At 42.7% G+C, this 18,594-nt stretch overlaps 1 protein-coding gene and 2 long non-coding RNA genes across 3 annotated transcripts in view; 1 reads left to right on the top strand and 2 right to left on the bottom strand.

Moving 5' to 3' along the window:
* The window catches only part of LOC111246260 (uncharacterized), a 35,374-nt gene continuing 16,780 nt past the window's right edge, over positions 1–18,594 (bottom strand). Inside the window, exons 2-5 of the mRNA XM_022795557.2 lie at positions 8,496–8,719; positions 5,797–6,000; positions 5,204–5,403; positions 1–957 (exon numbers count right to left, since the gene is read on the bottom strand). Coding sequence (XP_022651292.1) covers positions 521–957; positions 5,204–5,403; positions 5,797–6,000; positions 8,496–8,719 — 1,065 coding nt within the window. The 3' untranslated portion in view covers positions 1–520. The remainder of the gene's footprint in view (positions 958–5,203; positions 5,404–5,796; positions 6,001–8,495; positions 8,720–18,594) is intronic.
* Positions 5,306–18,594, top strand: part of LOC147757021 (uncharacterized) — a 23,266-nt gene continuing 9,977 nt past the window's right edge. The window contains exon 1 of the long non-coding RNA XR_015324742.1: positions 5,306–5,443. This is a non-coding gene — a long non-coding RNA (uncharacterized LOC147757021). The remainder of the gene's footprint in view (positions 5,444–18,594) is intronic.
* LOC147757020 (uncharacterized) overlaps positions 14,332–18,594 on the bottom strand; it is a 20,604-nt gene continuing 16,341 nt past the window's right edge. The window contains exon 3 of the long non-coding RNA XR_015324743.1: positions 14,332–15,253. This is a non-coding gene — a long non-coding RNA (uncharacterized LOC147757020). The remainder of the gene's footprint in view (positions 15,254–18,594) is intronic.

Below are 18,594 nucleotides of genomic sequence, written 5' to 3'. Positions count from 1 at the left end.
TGCCTCTATACGGTTTTGTTTTTATTGTGGTATATATACATAAATATGTTGAATGAACGAACAATTATAAAATTGCTTTCAATAATCTTATATTGTATCTACTATGTTAAATATTAATCACAATTAAGGTTATATTAATATGATCTGCCTATATATTTATATATATATAATCTTTACACTGCCTTAAATGTAACGTGCCGCTAAGATCAGTTGGCTGACAAGCACAGCTGTATGGTCCTGACGCAGCTCATTTACAGTCTCCTGGCTTGCTCCGTTTTCGCGTTTGTTCTGTAACGATGGTCAGCGTAAAAAAAAATCAAATTTTCTAGGGGTTTCAGAGCCATTGCCAGGCAGAATCCCTCTTTTCAGGAGGAAATATTTGATGTATAATCAATTTTTTCAAACCATGCCATGTTTGAGACATTATGTAGTTGTGCTCTTGCTTCGACAAGTGCTAGCTTCTTTTTTCGAGTAAGTGGAGCGTAAGGATAGCGCGCTGTCGCTCTATGTGTGGAACAATCTAGTCCTGATCATCTTTGGCGTCTTTATCCTCACTGCTCTTCGAGTCCTCGATGCCCTTGCCAAAGGCCGAACCGCCGGCACCGTTGTACACCGAGGAGCTGGCCGCTGCGGTCTGGCTCGTTTCGCCCGGGAAATACGTTGCACCGCTGCCGACTCCAGCCGAACTGCCGAATCTATTGAAGCCACCAGAAGATCCGCTAGTTGAGAATGATGATGTGCCTGAAGATGGCGAGAAGGCTGACGATGCACCAAAACCGCCATTAGAAGCAGATGATACGAAGGAACCGGGCGAAGCGGCTCCAAATGATGTCGAACTTCCAGGCGGTCCGAAGGACGTAGTCGTTGATACCGAACTCAGGCCAGCGAGGCCGGTCGAACCAAAGTCGCCAAACTGTCCCTTGTCCGCTGTCCCGCTACTAGAGCTTCCTACGAGTGCTGTAAATACATAGTGTAGTAACAAATAGTGACGTTTAAATAGTAGAACAGAACAAAACAAATATATTTAAACGCTTCTCGTGCATAAACTTTCTGTTTACTAATTGGCTCCACCACTATTGGGATATTATCTTGCTTTGCATTGCATACGAAGCGTGAGCAGTACCGTCGAGTAGCAGACTAACAAGCAAAGTGAGACATACGGTGACTGTCATTTCATATCGAAGCACGCCCCTTTAGAACAGCTTCGCTACTGTTGCCGCTACCTGAAGTAGTGCCAGATAGAGTGCACGTGGCCCTACTGCCGTTCGTCGTCAATGAGGTGAAGCCAAAAGTAATGCTTGAAGTCCGTTCACTATAGATACTGAAGCTGTAGTGATAGAGGAACTGGCGATAGGCCTTCTATCCCTGTAGCTCGCAGGCCGGCCTGTTTCTCCGTTCGTGCGACCGCTCACTCGTTTCTTATGCGGCAAAATGAATATTGATGGTTGGACCGGGATGAAGCTCTGTTCGTAGTGACATGTAGTGGCAGTGATGGCGTAAGCAACAACCAGCAGCTGGAAGCACAGGGAAGGACCGAAGGACTTCGTGCCGTAACGGGCGGACGGAAAACGATATGCAGCATAATTGGATAGAAGGAATAGCAAGGTGGAAAATGTGTGCATGACAACGACGGCAACTACAGCGATGTCGACGGCGGTGGTCTTGTCGACACACTCAGATTCAAATAGCATTAGTACGGTGCCTACAATACAGCCTTAAGAGTGTCGATCTGCTGGTGTCAGGTAAATTTCGCACGGATCCTAGGTAACCGACCCGTCCCACAATACACCATGTTCTTGTCTGTTCTGCTTCGCATCCCATATTTAGCTTAACAATGTATTTTGTCTCCCATTTGCAATTTATATGAGCGCAAAGAGCGAGGTATGGAGGAATATGCGGAAAGGGCGAACATAAAGGATGTACTATGACATGTACTATATCCAATCGAGCTTGGCCCGAGCCCGGGTCGTCTCGTTATTAGGAAAAAATCGTATTAGATTAGGGTGGGGTGGGAATCCAGTAATATTTACATGACACAGGTCCATTTCTCTTTGTGCTGCTGATTTCGTCGCCGGCAAGAGTGGGTTCCCTTGCTGTTTGCCTAAATGAGTACGATAATGGCTAATGCGTAACAGAAATCGTAGTGTTGTAACGTACGTAACAGCTCAGAGCAACAACTATTATCACGGTCATTATCATAATCGTTTCTTGTAAACATGGCTTAAGAAACAAGCAAAGCGAGATGCAGGCTTAAGAGATAAAAGCAGGCATGTCCGCGGCCAACGTCGAGTAGCTGTAAAAACCACAGCCCACGGCGCCTAATATCGTTCTACCCTCTGCTGCTTTCATTCGCCCTTCACATTGAAATCGAAGGGTTGCCCCCTCGCACAATTCTATCTGATTCTGGGGAAACATTAGACCATTATTACGAGAAAAGGATATGCTGAGATTACAGACATAAAAAGGGAAAAAGAAAGAAAAAAAAATGATAGGAGGAATATCAGAAGATGCAGAGACATTTTGCCAAATCGACATCGACGAAAGACAAATCGATGACGATCGACAATATTGCTAGATATATTATTGTTTGGCTATTGATTTATTAAATAGCCTATGCCCATATCTTCGCTACAGATTAGGCTTTTAATTATTGCAAGGGCACCCGGTTCTGATGCCAGATCAGAAGGACAGTGGCAAAAACGTGAGGGACACTGGTGTGTGATTACTCTTACAGAACCCTTCCGAATATTTATAGGCAGTGTCAACGTATAGTTTCAGGGTAATTATGAGGACATTTTATCGCAAAAACCATAGCAACTACCCTAATATGGCGAAGTGAAAGCTTTCTTACAAAATTGCTACCATTATTATAAAAAATATATGTGTGTCAGCTTGAGGCATTTTCTTTATAGCTAAGGAAGCTGCAGCTACGGTGAAAATTCTCGATATTACGATTAAGAAAAGTTAATACTAAGAATTAACTCACTGCGCTATATGCGGCGAATACCCGCGTCCTGATGGTGTCTTCGTTTCTACTGAGACAAGGTTCCACGTTTAAGCTTATGTTCACTAGTAATAGGACAAACTCAGAAGCTTAAATTCTAGGGAGTGTGTTGCTTTTGTGTACCGGCGCTGCGTGCAGGCCAGAGTAATTCTGCCTTGTCCTTAATTGACCGTTAAAATTGGCTTTCAATAATGGTTGCGCGCCGAACGCCGTTGCACACCCCAGGTGACTACAGACCAGCCCACGTAATGATAAAGCGCCTCATTACTAACTGTAGTTTTCACAGCTGTTGATTACCGCTTGCTGGGTCATAGCCATCAGATAATAGTCTGAGTACGCTGAAAATCCCGTTTAGATATAAGCCATTGAAGGCGATGTGCCTGGCGATGTGTTTAGCAGCTTACCAGACGAAAAGAGGAATCCAGATACATGACGGATGAGCCCACATAAGAAAGCTTACAAATGCTTACGAGGCAGCACTCGAATAATGGAGTACTAGCTTTCTCAGTAGCTACCAGTTTACTTTTTCTTCCATAAATTACTTATTATTAAAAAGACACTTATTTATTTAACGGGAACAGCTGGCTTAGGTGAAAGCCAGCATGGTGCGCAAGCGCATCTGACTTTGATACACAACGCTTTTTTTCCATTAAGTCCTAGCGAAGGCCAAGTTCACTCCAATGTGGCGCGGAGAATTCCAAAAGAAGCAAAGGTTTCAGTTTGACAACTTTTTCATTACATGCTCAGGAACATTGTCGCTAAAAAAGATAAAGCACCTCTGCTCATTCTAGCACTACGACTACAACTAACCCAAAAACCGAGTAACATAATTAAGGAACATGTCTTCTCCGAAGATAGAAACTGTTAAAAACCGAGCGACGCGCTCGATACGCTGGGCTTCTGTTAGATTTAAGTGGGCGTCAAGCAATCGGCATCATAAACACTCACCATCTGTTTTCGAAAGATGCGCTTAACGCTGAAGCGGAGGAATTAAGAGAGGCTAAGCATTCACTAGTGAGAGCAAGGAACGTAAAATTGTCACCTCCGATTGGCCCCTTTACAACCAGTCCGCACTCACTTGAAAATGTTGTTTCTAAGGCCTGACGGTCGTTTCCGGCACGTATTGCGCGTAATCCTGGTAGTCTAATACCACACCATCTACAGTGTCTTATCCCGGCAAATGTACGTCAAGATGAGCTATTAGGTATCTGAGATATATTTAGTGCCAGCGTCTCAGACAGCAAGATATAGGGAGTCACTCCGAACGTACGAGTCCAACAAGGGGACGTTACATGTCCCGTCGCGTTCAACCTACCACTGCATCAATATGCAAAGCAGACGAGGACTGCAGTGCCCCTTCTTCACCTCGATAATGACATGCTACTCGATATCGACCGTCATGTCGTTTTCTCTAAGATCGATTGCCTAAGAACCTTTGAGCGAAGGAGCGGCCTGCAGCTAAACCCATCGAAAACTTCATCCACAGCGTTCTGAACAAATAAAGCGACGGTACGAATTAATTATTTTGGAGAAAATGCATCAGAATAGTCGTCTGATCCAATGCGGACATAGAGCCATCAATAACGTTTAACTGGAGCCTTAGGAGGGCGAGCGCACGTGAGAGCCATCTAGCCTTAGATGGGGCATAGCGTCCGACGTCGACCATATCGAGACCGGAACAAGATTCTAGTGTGGTACGTAACAACTGGAAATAGTTGTACGATGGTTTACAGTAACTGGCCTATGATGACGGGACCATCGCTTACCACACTGGCGTTAAACAGACGAGTCTTGAATGTATATCTGATTATTTGAAGATTGTGTGCTCCTAAGTTGGGTCAGCAGCAGGGTCTAAAGCAGCACTTTAGAAAATGGTTAAGTTACTTCAGAATCAAAGTTGATAGCCTTTTGAGACAAAGTGGACAGCTAAAACCCAACGCGTTTATACAAAAATGGGCTAGATTGAGGTATAAATATAATGCAAAATAAATTCAATGCAAATTACTACTTATAAAACCTAAGCGTATGTATATGCACTGGTATTTTCTTCACTATCATAGCAATATTCTTGAAAAATATATATCATTCCACTTAAGAAATTAATTTTACATATCAACTAATAGGGGTGAGTAGCCATAATGGTACACGATCACTAACAATGGCGTTTATCTTTTAATTGTCATTATCAACATGACTTACTTGAGAAGTCATACTGTCCTTGGCTCGCAGTGGCGGGAAACGCGCCAAACGGGCTCGGGACACCGCTAGCTCCTCCAGCTGTTCCTAAACCGGCAGAACCGAAGTCCGGATAATTGCCGGCTCCCGAAGGTCCATAGCCAAAGCTAGCCCCCGCATTGGGTAGCGGCTGGGCAAAAGCCGGCGGGTGCTTATTGCTACGTCTGCGAATTAAATTGATGGATACCAGATTGACTTCTGACAGTGAGTACGATAATGCATTATATATTTTTTATTAGAGGTGCATGAGATTTATACCTATAAGAATACTCGATTCGTATAATAAAATTAAGTGGAAATAAAAATGCGTTACCGAAAAGCTCAACCTAAAAGAGCAACTAAGTTCAGTCGCTTGATGTGCCAAGTCACTAGAGATAATGAAAACGTGTTATACTTTCCGTAGGCTTCGACTTTCCTCAAAAAAAAATATATATATATATATATATAAAAAAATATGTATTACATATAATTACAAAGACACCGATTTTATTGATTTCACTAGAAAAATATGAATATTCGCTTTACATAAATGATGTTCTTTGTTTATGGCGTGTTACCTGAAGAAGAGTGAATTCATGAAATTGCGAAACCTGGAGGAAATTGTAGGCTTCTGATTTGGTTTTCCCCCTAATCCAGGCCTGCCTGGTCCTCCCGTCTGCAAGTAGTTAGCTAACTGATTGTAGTCTCCGTGGTATGTGATACCGTAAACAGAATTGAGTGCATTATAGGCAGGCTGGTATGACGATGCGGCCGCACCTCCGCTAAAAACACAAGAACCAAAAAGAGATATGGGAAAAAGTACGAAAGGGGGGAAGAGGCGTGAACAGAAAGGGTGGTACAACAGAACTGAGTAGTACGAAAGACCATCAGCTCCGTATCACCATCCACTCTACATACGTAGCTAAAGATTCATCTAAACAGGAAAGAGTGCGGAACTTGTAGGCTGCTACAACACCCCGTGGCGAAAGCATGGGTTGTCCCGCAACCTGGGACAACGGTGATCGAGACAACAACAACAGTAGATACAGACAACAACAAACCTACGAACCCTACAAAGTCAGAGCACACTTTTGGCAGTGACGCTTTACGCCACGGTCTGCGTCACATGCGCTCATCTGAGTGAGCTTCCGTAGTTTCGCTCTCTCATTTCGAACTGAACTCATAGGAAAAACGTGCACAGTCATACAGACAAAAAGACGCGTGCACATAGGAAGGGCAAGCAGGCGGGTAGTCCAGGGAACGCGAGAAACACACATGAGATTACACCGCCCCCTGTTGCAGAAGGCTTTAGAGGCTGCGGCCGCGTTTATCGAGAGAAAGGCGAGTTGCGTGTCTCCTGGAACTTTTCCAAATTTCCGACATGACCCTCCCGCTTACCGCGGTAGTTCTTTTATACTCTCTTGCCTCGCTCAGCTTTTCCTTCTCTCGCCCATAGTGTCATCGTTTTCCGTTGGTTGTATGTAGGCAGCAGCGTCTCTGTGCTCGACAACGCCTTCTGTCAGCGAACTGCTGTTCCGGTAAAAGTATTCTCGCTGCAACAACGCAGTATGCTTCCGTCCTTTACTCACATGAGCGCCGAAGACGCGGTCTGGGCTTTATCTACAGACAGCTCCACAACAATGCACTAGGCGCCTGTTTAATAGGTTATTGTTCTTTGCAGCGCTTTTTATAAACTTAGGTGTAAAAGGCGATTGCAACATACGAAACAGCAGTGATACTGGTATAACAGATATAAAGGTCTGCTGCAGTTTTTGTGGCTCACGTATCGAACGATCCTATAAGGGTTACGTAGGATATTTTCATGATATGACATATGAGGTATCACCACAAGTAGGATATTATTTCCTCCAAAGACTATTACTGACCACTACCGATTAAGCTTGCGTAAACATGATTCATATGTACCGAACAAAATTATCACTTAAAGTCGAGAACTATGTCCAATATAGTTTTCAGCCCGAAAACGCCCAGGTAAGACCTAAAAAAACACGATAAATGAAGCTGTTGTGAGCTTGTGCTTGGTGGACACTAGGCCACCATTGGGATACTTCAGTTTATTCAGGTATGGTGGCTGGAAGCGGCTATTCCAGGGTAAAGATGAGCTGCTTGCCTGCGGGTTTCATGATGAGTAGCAAAGGGAGATGGGCATCTTCATTGGTGGTTCATCGACCACATAGTCGTCGTCAGCCGGTTCTATCTATACCTCCAAACCTTCCCGGTTTTTCCTCTTCTCCAAAAAAGCTTTGCACTACTGTTGCATTGTCCTTAGGCCAACCGACAGTCCCCAATTCCCTGCTTCAGCAGAGTCCAAATTTGCGCTTACTGACAGATCAGCGGCAGCCCTCCTGTGCTCTGGCATTGATTTTGGTCAGGCAAAACCCTGTCGATCGTTTCTCCACCTGAATGGCCTGCTCGGTCAGACAGACCCACAAAAATATTGTAGCGAGCTAAAACTCAGCTGTTGCTTAGAGCCAACAAACAGGCCGGTGCGGAGCGACTCTTTGCTGTGGTTGTCATTTAAAGGAAGCGGTTTGTGGGTTAGAAAAGGAACCTCTACTACAAACGGTCTGTCCCACTTTAGCTTAAAGCTGCAGTCAACCAGCTTTCCCTCACATTAGTAGTTATTTCATTACCAAACACACCGTTAAACCCATACGGTGAATAATCATGGTTTAAGCGACATAGCACAGAGGGATACGTTGTTTCATTATTGCAAGCAACAGAACCGATTCATTTTTTAAACTTTGTTGAAAATGTTTGCCTTAAATAACATGCTGTTAGCAGCCGTATGTGCTACACAGATAGTGGGGGCATTTTTTTGACAATATAGATTATTGTTTCTGGTCAGTTTCCATATGGAACCTGCCGAAGGAAGGCACACCGTCTTTAAATATCTCTGTTGATTTAAATTTTATATATTCATAAAAATTTATAGAAGGTTCTCGTGCAAATAATGCCTCTATTTGTATCAATTTATATAGGCATATATTCATGGCATATTCCGTCACTTACGCGGAATGTATAAATCTCCTGTGGAACTGTATACACACTCAAAGCCTTTCGGAAGGTTTTAATATATTTTTTAATGAGTATCATATATTTATTAAAAACAACTAATATACACATACATATATAAAGGGAAGAAAAATCTGCATAATCTATTTCATTTGTATAAGTGGACGACGTAGGTGAAATGTACGTAGTTGCTTATCAAGTATAAAGAAATGGTGTCGCACATGAAATGAATCTGACTTACCTTGACTGAAAGGGACCTTGAGAATTAACTGAATTGCCAAATCCTAGAGAACCAAGGGTCGACCCTACAGCCTGGCGAAAGGCAGCTTCATCCTCAAAGGACGATCCACTTAAACTCGCACTCAGGTCAGCCGGAACAGTTGGCGTTGACGGTGAACTTTTCAAAGTAGATTCGGCGCCAGCGTAAGCACAAAGCGCCACCGCTAGCGTACACAACAGCGTCACCTAAAGTATCAGCAACAGACAGACAAATACATTCTGTCGTATAGTTGAAAAAAATGTTACAAGTGTAGGAACTTATATTCGCAGAACCTGAGAGTGAGCTCAAAGAGCAAAAAAAGCGCGTAACTTCCTGCGTAATCTCACTTTCGTTATATGCATCAGGTGTTATTGGTATAAGTTTGGATGTACGCAAGCGAAGTTACGTTAAGAACATCGTAGAATGGATTTAAAGTTTATTCCGTAGACAAATCCTATTCCAGTAGAATTGTTTGGGCCCCTAGGCTCAGCAATATAGCATCCACAATCGCCGGACATCAGTCCAATATATTTCTCGTTTTACGATGTTGTGATGAGGATTTACGTTCGGAATGCATGTGGAGAAACCAATAGCAATAAGGAACTATGTGCTATTGTGTGTTTAAGTTTTGCGATCTAAATCACAAGGATGTAGAATTAGTGACCATGGTTTTTCTTTGGAGCATTTAGGCCACCAATTACTCAGTGTTGAGATGCCGGTATTATAAAAAAATAAACGCATTCAATAATAATCGTAGTAATATTAATGATAGTTCAATAATCATATTTACATATATTTATTTATATATAAATAACTAGTAGCATACCTGTTTATGTTACGTTTACCAGAAAAAGGTAAGTCTACTTCTGCCCCCTATATACATATGTATATAATGGTTTGAAGAAGGGGGCAAATTGAGCTGTCCTTGCATTTTTTATACTGAGCCTTTCTTATTTATGTGTAGATGTATGCTACACATTGGCAGCTAAATGGCCTCGCATGGGAAAAAGCTTATCAAAACCATAAGAAACTGTAACAGTAAAAATTTAATATGCGCAACCATAGCAGCCATCGTCTCGGTGGGGGGTAACCTTTTTAGTGTCACCACCTGCGAATTCTCGGAGCTTCAAATAGGACAATTCCATTTGTTAACTTAGCCAGTAAACTTAAAACAAGTTTTATCGTAAGGGCCATTTATCGTATGTGTACCTGAGCACGTGGGAACACGGAAACAGACTCGTTATTAAGACGACGGCCCTTTCTTGTTATTATTAGAGGTTCGCATCGAAAACATTTTCAACTGGACTGTGGAACGCACTAAATACATATATTTATATATGTATAAGGCCAGGCGATGCGACGATCCACATTATCCACATAAGTTTCTGGGTAAGAATATTGTATGTATCGCTCGTTTAAGGCCTCAATACCACCGAGATGCACTTAAATCGAACATGTGCTAAATGAATTGCTCTATAGTACGTAATGCTGTTTGAGATAACTGTGACTAAATGCAGACGTATTCCCAATCCTGTAAATTTATTAAATAGCCTACCGCTGTGAACTTAATGCCTACTATACCTTAACAATGTTCCTTTGGCACCTTTAACAACTAACACACGAAAGTGTTTTTGTTCTACTTTGTTTCTGGAACACATTTACCCATACACAGCTTTATGATTAATATGGATTAAATATATATAACGGCTATAATCACTAATTAGGCTCATACTTCTAAGAAACATTTTTGCTTCTAGACGGTTTCGACAATGAAACTTTTAGGGCTAGTGGGGAAGCCATCAAGCATGATGATAGCTTTTAGCGGACGGTGGCTTGCCATCGTAACGCTGAAGTAAGCTAGCATCCATTACGCTTATCCATCGCTTTACATTTGAAGAAACTGGATGCAAATCAAGTACCGGTACTGAAAATTAGCCAACCCCAAAGCTCGCTGTTAAATCGGTAAATAGGTAGCGAGTTCTTGAAAAGAAAGTACACTGTGTAAAGAAGCTAAGAGATCGAAAAGAGATTGATATAAAAACTGTGCTTAGTAAATATCTCGAGAACTATGACATTTTTTATCAAATATTATGTTTGGTTATCCATTTGGGTTATTGAAAGGCATTACTCCATAATTATGTTGCTGGTGGCAGCAGCATCATGTGATCGTAATCTTATTTCTAATTCAGTTCCCGAAGCAAATAGTGTACGATGAATATATATATATATATATATATATATATATATATATATATATACAGCCCGAGTCCAAATGCTCGACCAATATTAGTCACATAAGACATTCAGGATGGCTAAAAACATTTGCACTAACGGTCGATTCGTCTTAAATCCGTAACCTAGTTTCCATAAACAAACCATTATTGGTCGTATTTGCTGGTGAACGCAATGCGAATGCAGAAGAACAAATATACACTTTATCTTTGCACACGTCGATCAATTAAGTTCCCTGATTCTAACATGTGCCTATCTCGGAAACTAGTTGGGAATTTAAGGAGGTCGCTGCTGTTTCGAAGAACATCTAAAGAAGTTTAATTAAAGTTCAGAAAAATATGTCAGCAGACAACAAGAACCACAGCTGCCCATAGATGTAACATAAAATAAATACCTATGTACATGTTACATTTATCATAAAAACGCGTATATTTGCTTGAGATTAGATGTTCTTCTCACCCGAAACCGTTCTGGCTTTATCTTATTTATAGTTTACTTCATCTTACTTAGAGTTTTAACAAAGTCTCACCCTAGAGGCATACACTAACATCCACCTAACTGCATTGTTTGCATCAGTTTTTCAATCGTGAGTGCTGTGAATTGTCAGCACCCCATGTGCATACACGCTTTTCTTTTTTTACCGGGTGTGCAATCTTCAATTCTTCTGGTCATGGCCTTAGAGCTAGTCGTTCTCAGAAGCATTAGCAACGAATGTGTGCAATATAGGTAGGTATACACACAGAAGTCTCGGGTCCGAAACTGAATTGAACGGTTCGACCCATCAGCAATGAATCAAAGCGGAGCAAACAGAATAACTGCTCAGTCCCTCGATGCAAGAACGATACCGCTGTTGGCGTTCTTTTCCTTCAATGCCTTCCATATCCCAGGCAAATATCCGACCAGCCTTTACGCGATCCACCATTTGCAAGCAAGCCACACGCTGCTTCCCTCGACTGTCGTTTGACCACACATGGTACAATCGCGCACACGAACGCATAGCACATGTTCACCCAGTTCGATGGGTCGTCCATGGCCGTCGACCACTAACCCTTCAAGGATACGGTCGGTTGGTCGTTCCCATGACCTGCTTCAGTTTGTTTCGGCTTCCTCTGCGTCGGCTCCATCGAAGCATGCCAAAGGGACCGTAGCAATGTATTGGTTTACGGTGGGTCGGTCTCGTATTTCGGGGATGCTTGCATCGTATTCGATTGCGGCAAGGCGGAGCCCCAGTCGGCCAACCAGCTAGCGAGCATAACCAAAAGAGAAACTAGGCCAGCTCACGACAAGGTCGGAGTTAGGGTTGAAGTCGAAGTTCGCGAGCGTCAGCCAGTCGGCATGTAGGTCTGCTATTTACAGGCCTGCACCAAACCGAAGATGCATTGGTAGCGTGTCGAACCAGAGCTACGATAGGGGGTTGTTGTCTAAGAATCGGATGTCTGGGTTTTGTTTGGTGCTGTAGAACACGCGGATCGAGTGCACTTGTTTGCGCAAATGTGGCTGCCCCCCTAGACGCAATATGTATTTGATTGGGTTCTGCAGCGAGCGGCATGTGTGGTTCTGTCTCCGACTGGTATAACGATCGTTTCCTTAGTAAACGACCTCATTAGCCACTGCTTGTACAGAGGCCTCCTTAAGATTCTTTATTCCAGTTTTGACCAGACCTAACACTTAATAGATAATGGGGGACAAGGCTACGTCTTCCGCTCGAACACGCTAACGTTGAGCACGCCAATCAAAGCTCTCGTTTTTGGCGTTCGCCATTTCTTCGGAAAAACGCCACCATTTCCTATTAGTTAATACCGATTTGCTTGCTGTTTCTGTTCTTAGACAACACAAGCAATACTTGACTGAGAAATACACACTCTGAACACACGCGAAGTGCCGTTTATTTTCTGCAACCATGACTTTTTTTGATCGCAATGTCTTGTTGTGACGGAATTTAGTTCGAACTTTTACATCTTTGCTTGCTGAATTCCTAAACCACTGAACATAGTTTGTTTACTTTCACATCTGTCTGGAATTCCTCAGCACCACAACTGTAGTCGTACATAAAACAGAACATTAGCCCCTTTTCGTAACGTTGTTATTTTGAAAGAAGCCCTATACACACACTATTGTAACTCAAATCAATTAAAATAATCTGTATATACAGCCGAACGTTTCCTTCCTTCAAGTTACTAAAGTATGAAGAACAACCAGACTCCATTGATATGATTTGTTTTATTATAAATTGTGTCATATCGTAGGCTTAATAAATGGTTGCTTCGCTTGTTTTTCCGTTAGTTTCCCTTCATTGTTTCTCGAGTGAAGATATCTCACACTTGATATTCATGCATTTATCAATTTTACCTGTTTAACTTCTAGGTCTAGCTGCTGTCACGCACCTTCAAGACCTTCATGTGCACAAAAGAAGACATGACCGTTCCGCCAAATCGCAATTCGAGTTTAAATCTGTCACCAGCCAGTCCCCGATTTTGCCGACTTTTTCTAAGTGTTCGCCTTTGGCCTGTTTTTTATCCGGCTCGCCGTAGCCGACAAATGAATCATTTTAGTTATTGCAGTAGTGTGTGGAACGGCCTGGTTATGTAATTCATCATTCGGAACTAGAGAATAGGGCGCTTAAGAGATAGGCGCGTCGGCGCACGAATCAATTATGGCCTGTGTTTAATCCTTGGACGTATGGACTTATCTGGCTATACTTGGCGCCTGCATTTACGTTTTCATTGCTGGCCGATAAACCCAAGATCAGAATAAAGATCTATGGCCGCATATGTGTATGGGTTGTCCGAGTTAAGTACGTGTGTATGACTCCAGTCCTCTATAGCAACGCACAACGGAATGCTGTGAACGTTCGAAATCCATGTTAGAATAAGAGGCAGCGCAAGAGTCATACTCCACGGCCTCGTCGTAGGAAATTCGTGGCCGACTGATGGAATTTTTAAAAATGAATGGACATCAGAATGAACGGATGAGACAGCGAAATTAGTGAAAAAAAAAAGTTCATAAGCCGATTTTTCTTCCTTGGACGAAAACTGGGGAGTAAGTAGAAGCGGGAGCCGAGATACCAAGATTTGGAGAAGCAATCCAGGAAAGCCTTCGCTGGCTCCTAAACAATGGAACTCCAAAGAATTGCCATAGCAGTCTTGCACGTTGTAAGGAGACGCAACGCTGCTGGCAAACTCATAGGGAACAGGCCAGCGAAGAAGAGACGGTCTATTAGGGGAAAAATCCGCTTCGCCACGCACAAACGCTTATACACACGTTTACCGACTATTGTTTGTCTCAATCCCCGCGGCTCGTGAAACATCGGTTACAGTGGAGTACGTGCACTGGAATAGGAATATCACACAAACATCTGTCACCCTCCAAAAGCTTCCCTGGGCCTGTAGTTAGGCGATGCCGATACAAATCGACGAGACGTTCGATCTACGCAAAGAAGAAAAACCAGCAAACGCTTTCAGTAATGAAATTGATCATACGAATTCGTACTATATTCATTCCTTCATCCATCTGAAAATTTGAATTTTTTTGTTATTTTTTTCGTTTCCGTTGCCGCAGCATTAGATTTTCTTGAAGCCGACTGCGATGACACCTGACGAAAAGGAATTAGTGTGCACTATTTTTATATAATGAAACTGTAGTGCCAAAATGAGCACGTTACGAAAATAGACATTAATTAGCTTATTATTATAATAACATAAACATCGTTTCAACGATCGTTTTCTTTGGATATAATTAATACTACGTGTGATGTTTGGTTTAGTTCTGAAAGTTCATCCGAGTTTTCTTGGGAAGCGTCTTCTGACTTAGACTGCGTTTCGATTAAGAGACTGAAACGAGAAGGAGTCGTGTTCAACCTTATGACCGCCTTTTTTTTGTGTGCTGAAGCAGAATCATACTACATCGTAACAATCTAGTTTATTCTAGAGACCGACTTGCTTAGACATTTTCGTGTAAGCATAATAATAATAAACAATGAAAGCATACAAAAGAATAAAGATTATTTTTATTTCATTTCATGTTTGTCATTTTACCTCCTAAAAGTACCAAACAAGTTGACACTGAAGCATCTGCTTCCCATAGTCTCAATGCTTCGCCTTCGAGAGACCGGCTGTTCTATTACCACAGGATTACGCTAGTGGAAATGATCTGCTTAAAAATCAAACACTCCGCTCTAATAGTCATCTTTTATCCATCTTGCCTAAACCTCTGATTCAGTTGATTCATTACTCTTAGGACTCCTAGGGAGCTCGATGCATCGATCGTTTGTACCGACCCTCTGCTGACGCTGTTGTTTTATTCCGACAGGCATTTTTTTTTCTGGAATCTCCGTCCCCTGGCGTTCTATTCAGTAGAAGGGAGTGCGCGGAAGATACTCCAACGGTACTGGAAAACTTTCGTAGGCACTCGAAGCTTAGATTTTTCGGAGCTCACGGGTCTGCTTTCAAACGAAATCGAGTAGCCGCTCCGAAAAGGGACAAGGTGTAGTAAGAAGTGCCCGATTTCTCCTGGAACAGAAGAAATATCTTTGAACTACAGCCTTGGGGGCAAACCATAGGCGGGCAACACAGAGAACCAAGAGCTAAAGCGAAAGCAAACTGGGCCAAGTTTCGAAGCTCTAGACTAGTGGTAGCAATGGCGTTAGCAACGTAGTCAACGTAAGGAACCGATTGCGTTGAGCGCTCGCTACCGACCGAATCGCGTGTAGTAGAAACAGAAACCGGACCATGACCACGATTGGCAGTGGTAAGCCAAACCTCAATGGAAAATTGGAAATTCTCTCCAATTGGATCCCTTTTTACTATCCCTGCTGTTGGCTCTACAGATACAATCGGCTACCGATATTAATAAGCCGAACAAACGAAAAAGTTTAGGTAAATACTGTACATTCAGAGAAGCGCCATCGGAGTTCGTCAGTGGCAGCGCTGCAGTCTGAAATATTCCCTGGGTATTTGATAGGCCCACATTCCATGCGCATACGCGGGAAAATAACACAATTTAGCTGGGTCGAACTAAACAGAGTGCACTGTATGTTCGGATCCTCAAAGCTCGCTATGGCTTGTACGGATTGCTTTCCTCGAAAACTGCGAACATGAATGTATTGAAGGTCGGCCTGCGTTAAGAATAACTCAAAAACGAAGAGGCCTCGTTGATTGTAGCCTTTCTGAAAAATACCTTATAGATGAAGCTGTTTTTCCGTCTCGTTTAGTAAAATACAATTGGGATGGTCCCTATTGTTTATAATTATAATGCTATAAGCAAAATCAATCTACATAATAGGCATACCAGTGTGAGCATCCGTTTTAAGTGCTAATTAAGCAGGACATGTAATGGGCTTATTTAATGCGTTCGCTGTTCCAATAGTCCTTTTACAAGTTTTGCTAGCTTAACGAATCCGGCTAGTTTATTATACAATCATCTGCCTAAAGATATAAGGGATGTCTGCTAGTTACTATTGTCTCATTGCACCGCTGCCTTTTTAATTCGTTCTTATAAATGCAGTATTGTTAGACCGTGAGGGCAGCTGATTCATATAGTCAAACAGAGCTTAACAGTAGACAGACAAGCTGATCTCGATCCTTCAACCGCGCAAATTTGAGTCTACTGATGACATACAGTCAGGGCCATGCGCCAGGGTTACGTAGCCAGAGGGTTTACTACCGTGTATGGCTCGATTCTGAGTACCAACATAAGGAGAAAGGGACCGTTGATGCAAGATTCCTAACGGAACAATGGCAGGCTAGGGGAGAAGGATCACATAATTAAGTGGGCAGCAGTAGCTGACACTCGGCCATAGTGAAGGCAACGCCACTAACAGAGAGTATTGAGAAGTCGTCATTGCTTGTACTGGTCAGCCGAGTGGTCACAACAAACTTTATAGAGAAAACACCCCTCCCCGTACGAGATGAACGTCTTTCAACCTATCTGATCATCTTAGAACTGCGAGCCTCCCTCTCAAATACAGGTGGCTAAGAGTGCACAAGGAATAAATGCGACTGGTCTGGGGACCTGTTTCTGCTCTCCAGACGAGTGAACAGAGGTGCTACTGACGAGTGGTTGGCAGATCCAATCTTTCTGACGATGACAGTATAGCACCAGGTTTTGAGAAGGTTACGCGGCACAGGGAAAGGTAAAATAAAAAATGGGAGGTTCCCTAGTTCTCGTCATCACGTGATCCGTGTCCGCTGGCGTATGACGCATGAACGATTTGATGAAAAGGAAACCGAATGAATGACCGAAGACATGTTAATCAGGTCAACAAACATGCCGTGATGGACGAACCCACAACCAAATCTGCACATGCATATGTATATGTATATATATTGATGCATGTTATTGTATGTAGAAGCGTGCATGAATGAATATATGGTGCATGCACGCAGCTCAAACATAGACGTCTCCAATTAGGTTACTATTGAGCGTCGATGGCATCTCCTCTGTGAAAAGTGGGCTTGCTATTGAAATTAGTCGAACAAAATAGTATGAAAGTTAACGTAGCTCATAGAATAAAGTAGCTAGCAGGACCGTTACTAGCATAACTACATCATACATGTCGAAAAACAGATCATCTCTGACCCATACAAAATAGTATCAATCTGCAGCGGGTACTAACAGAGAATCAAGTCCCCTTATTGATTGTGTGAGTTCAGATTGTTATTGTGATTTTAAGGTTAGAAGTGGCGGAAGTTTCCTGAGTGAGCTTATACGTATGTCTCAATGTATAAATCAAAGATAGGATAAACGTATTCTTCTTTTTGTCATTCAGCATTCGAGAACACTTGTCTACAAAAATTAATACCACTGCTAAGCAACTTGAAGAGAGCAGTGACGAACGTGTGACCCTTCTGAGAAGAAAAATCATTCAGTTAATCTAAAGTATTAACGAACAGTTGGAGCAAGGGTGAAACAACAAAATGTCAGATATGTACTCGGTTAGGAAGCACAAAGAATTTGGCATACTTCTAAATTGGGGTATGATGTACTGCAGAATCATTAGTAGAAGTTGTCTCGAGGATCGTTGCAGTAGCGTTTGAGAAACCCTGAACGGGCCTGTTTTGCCCTTCGACTTGCTTCGATCGGCATTTTTTTTACGAATTCACAGAACAATCGACGACCAAGTGCTCTCCCATTACCCACATGTTTTTCTTTCCACGTTCCATTTTTTCCACGTCTGGAAATTGTCTGAAAGTTTTGACTGACAATACACTTATATTTACTTTTTCTGTAGCAGCGTTACATTTTCTTGGTGAGCATTGGGTGGCTGGTTTGCTGTACGCTACTGCTGCGGCTTAGGTATCATATTGGTGCTCATTTGCTTTAGTGCTACGAAGCCGATGCACTGCACTGCACTGCCCTGGCTTACCCAGCCCACAATAATGAATGGCCTTCGTGATTTTGGTCCCCGATCAGTTCCGTTACTGCCCTGCGCTTTTTGGTTTTCGCGTGCGTTCCACCAGGCCATCCGCTGCTCTGATCGTTACTTACTCGGTCGTTACGGCCGACACCGCCGCTAGTATCTGCAATTATTTTCAATCTTGACAGAGGGGGTTGTATCTTGTCTGTTCTGACTCACCGGCTACAGGCAGCGTCACGAAGCTGCCATAGCCGCCGGAGGACCTGTGGCAAATTGTACGCTATTATGATGTTGGTGTTTGAGGTAGCGTCGTTGATCGCGGCCCAACCGGGCACCGGCTTCGCTTGGTGATTGCCATACCACCCGTACTAATAATAATAGTATGATGATATTGATGATGATTAGGTTATTGATTTCGACGCGATATTACTGTGCCCCCTCGTTGTCACGTCCCTCGTATACGAAAAAGGAAAAAAAAAAAAATATATATATATA

The sequence above is a fragment of the Varroa destructor genome, unplaced genomic scaffold, assembly GCF_002443255.2.
Source record: "Varroa destructor unplaced genomic scaffold, Vdes_3.0 BEIS01000003.1, whole genome shotgun sequence".
Lineage (NCBI taxonomy): Eukaryota > Metazoa > Arthropoda > Arachnida > Mesostigmata > Varroidae > Varroa > Varroa destructor.
This window is presented reverse-complemented; position numbering and strand designations above follow the sequence as displayed.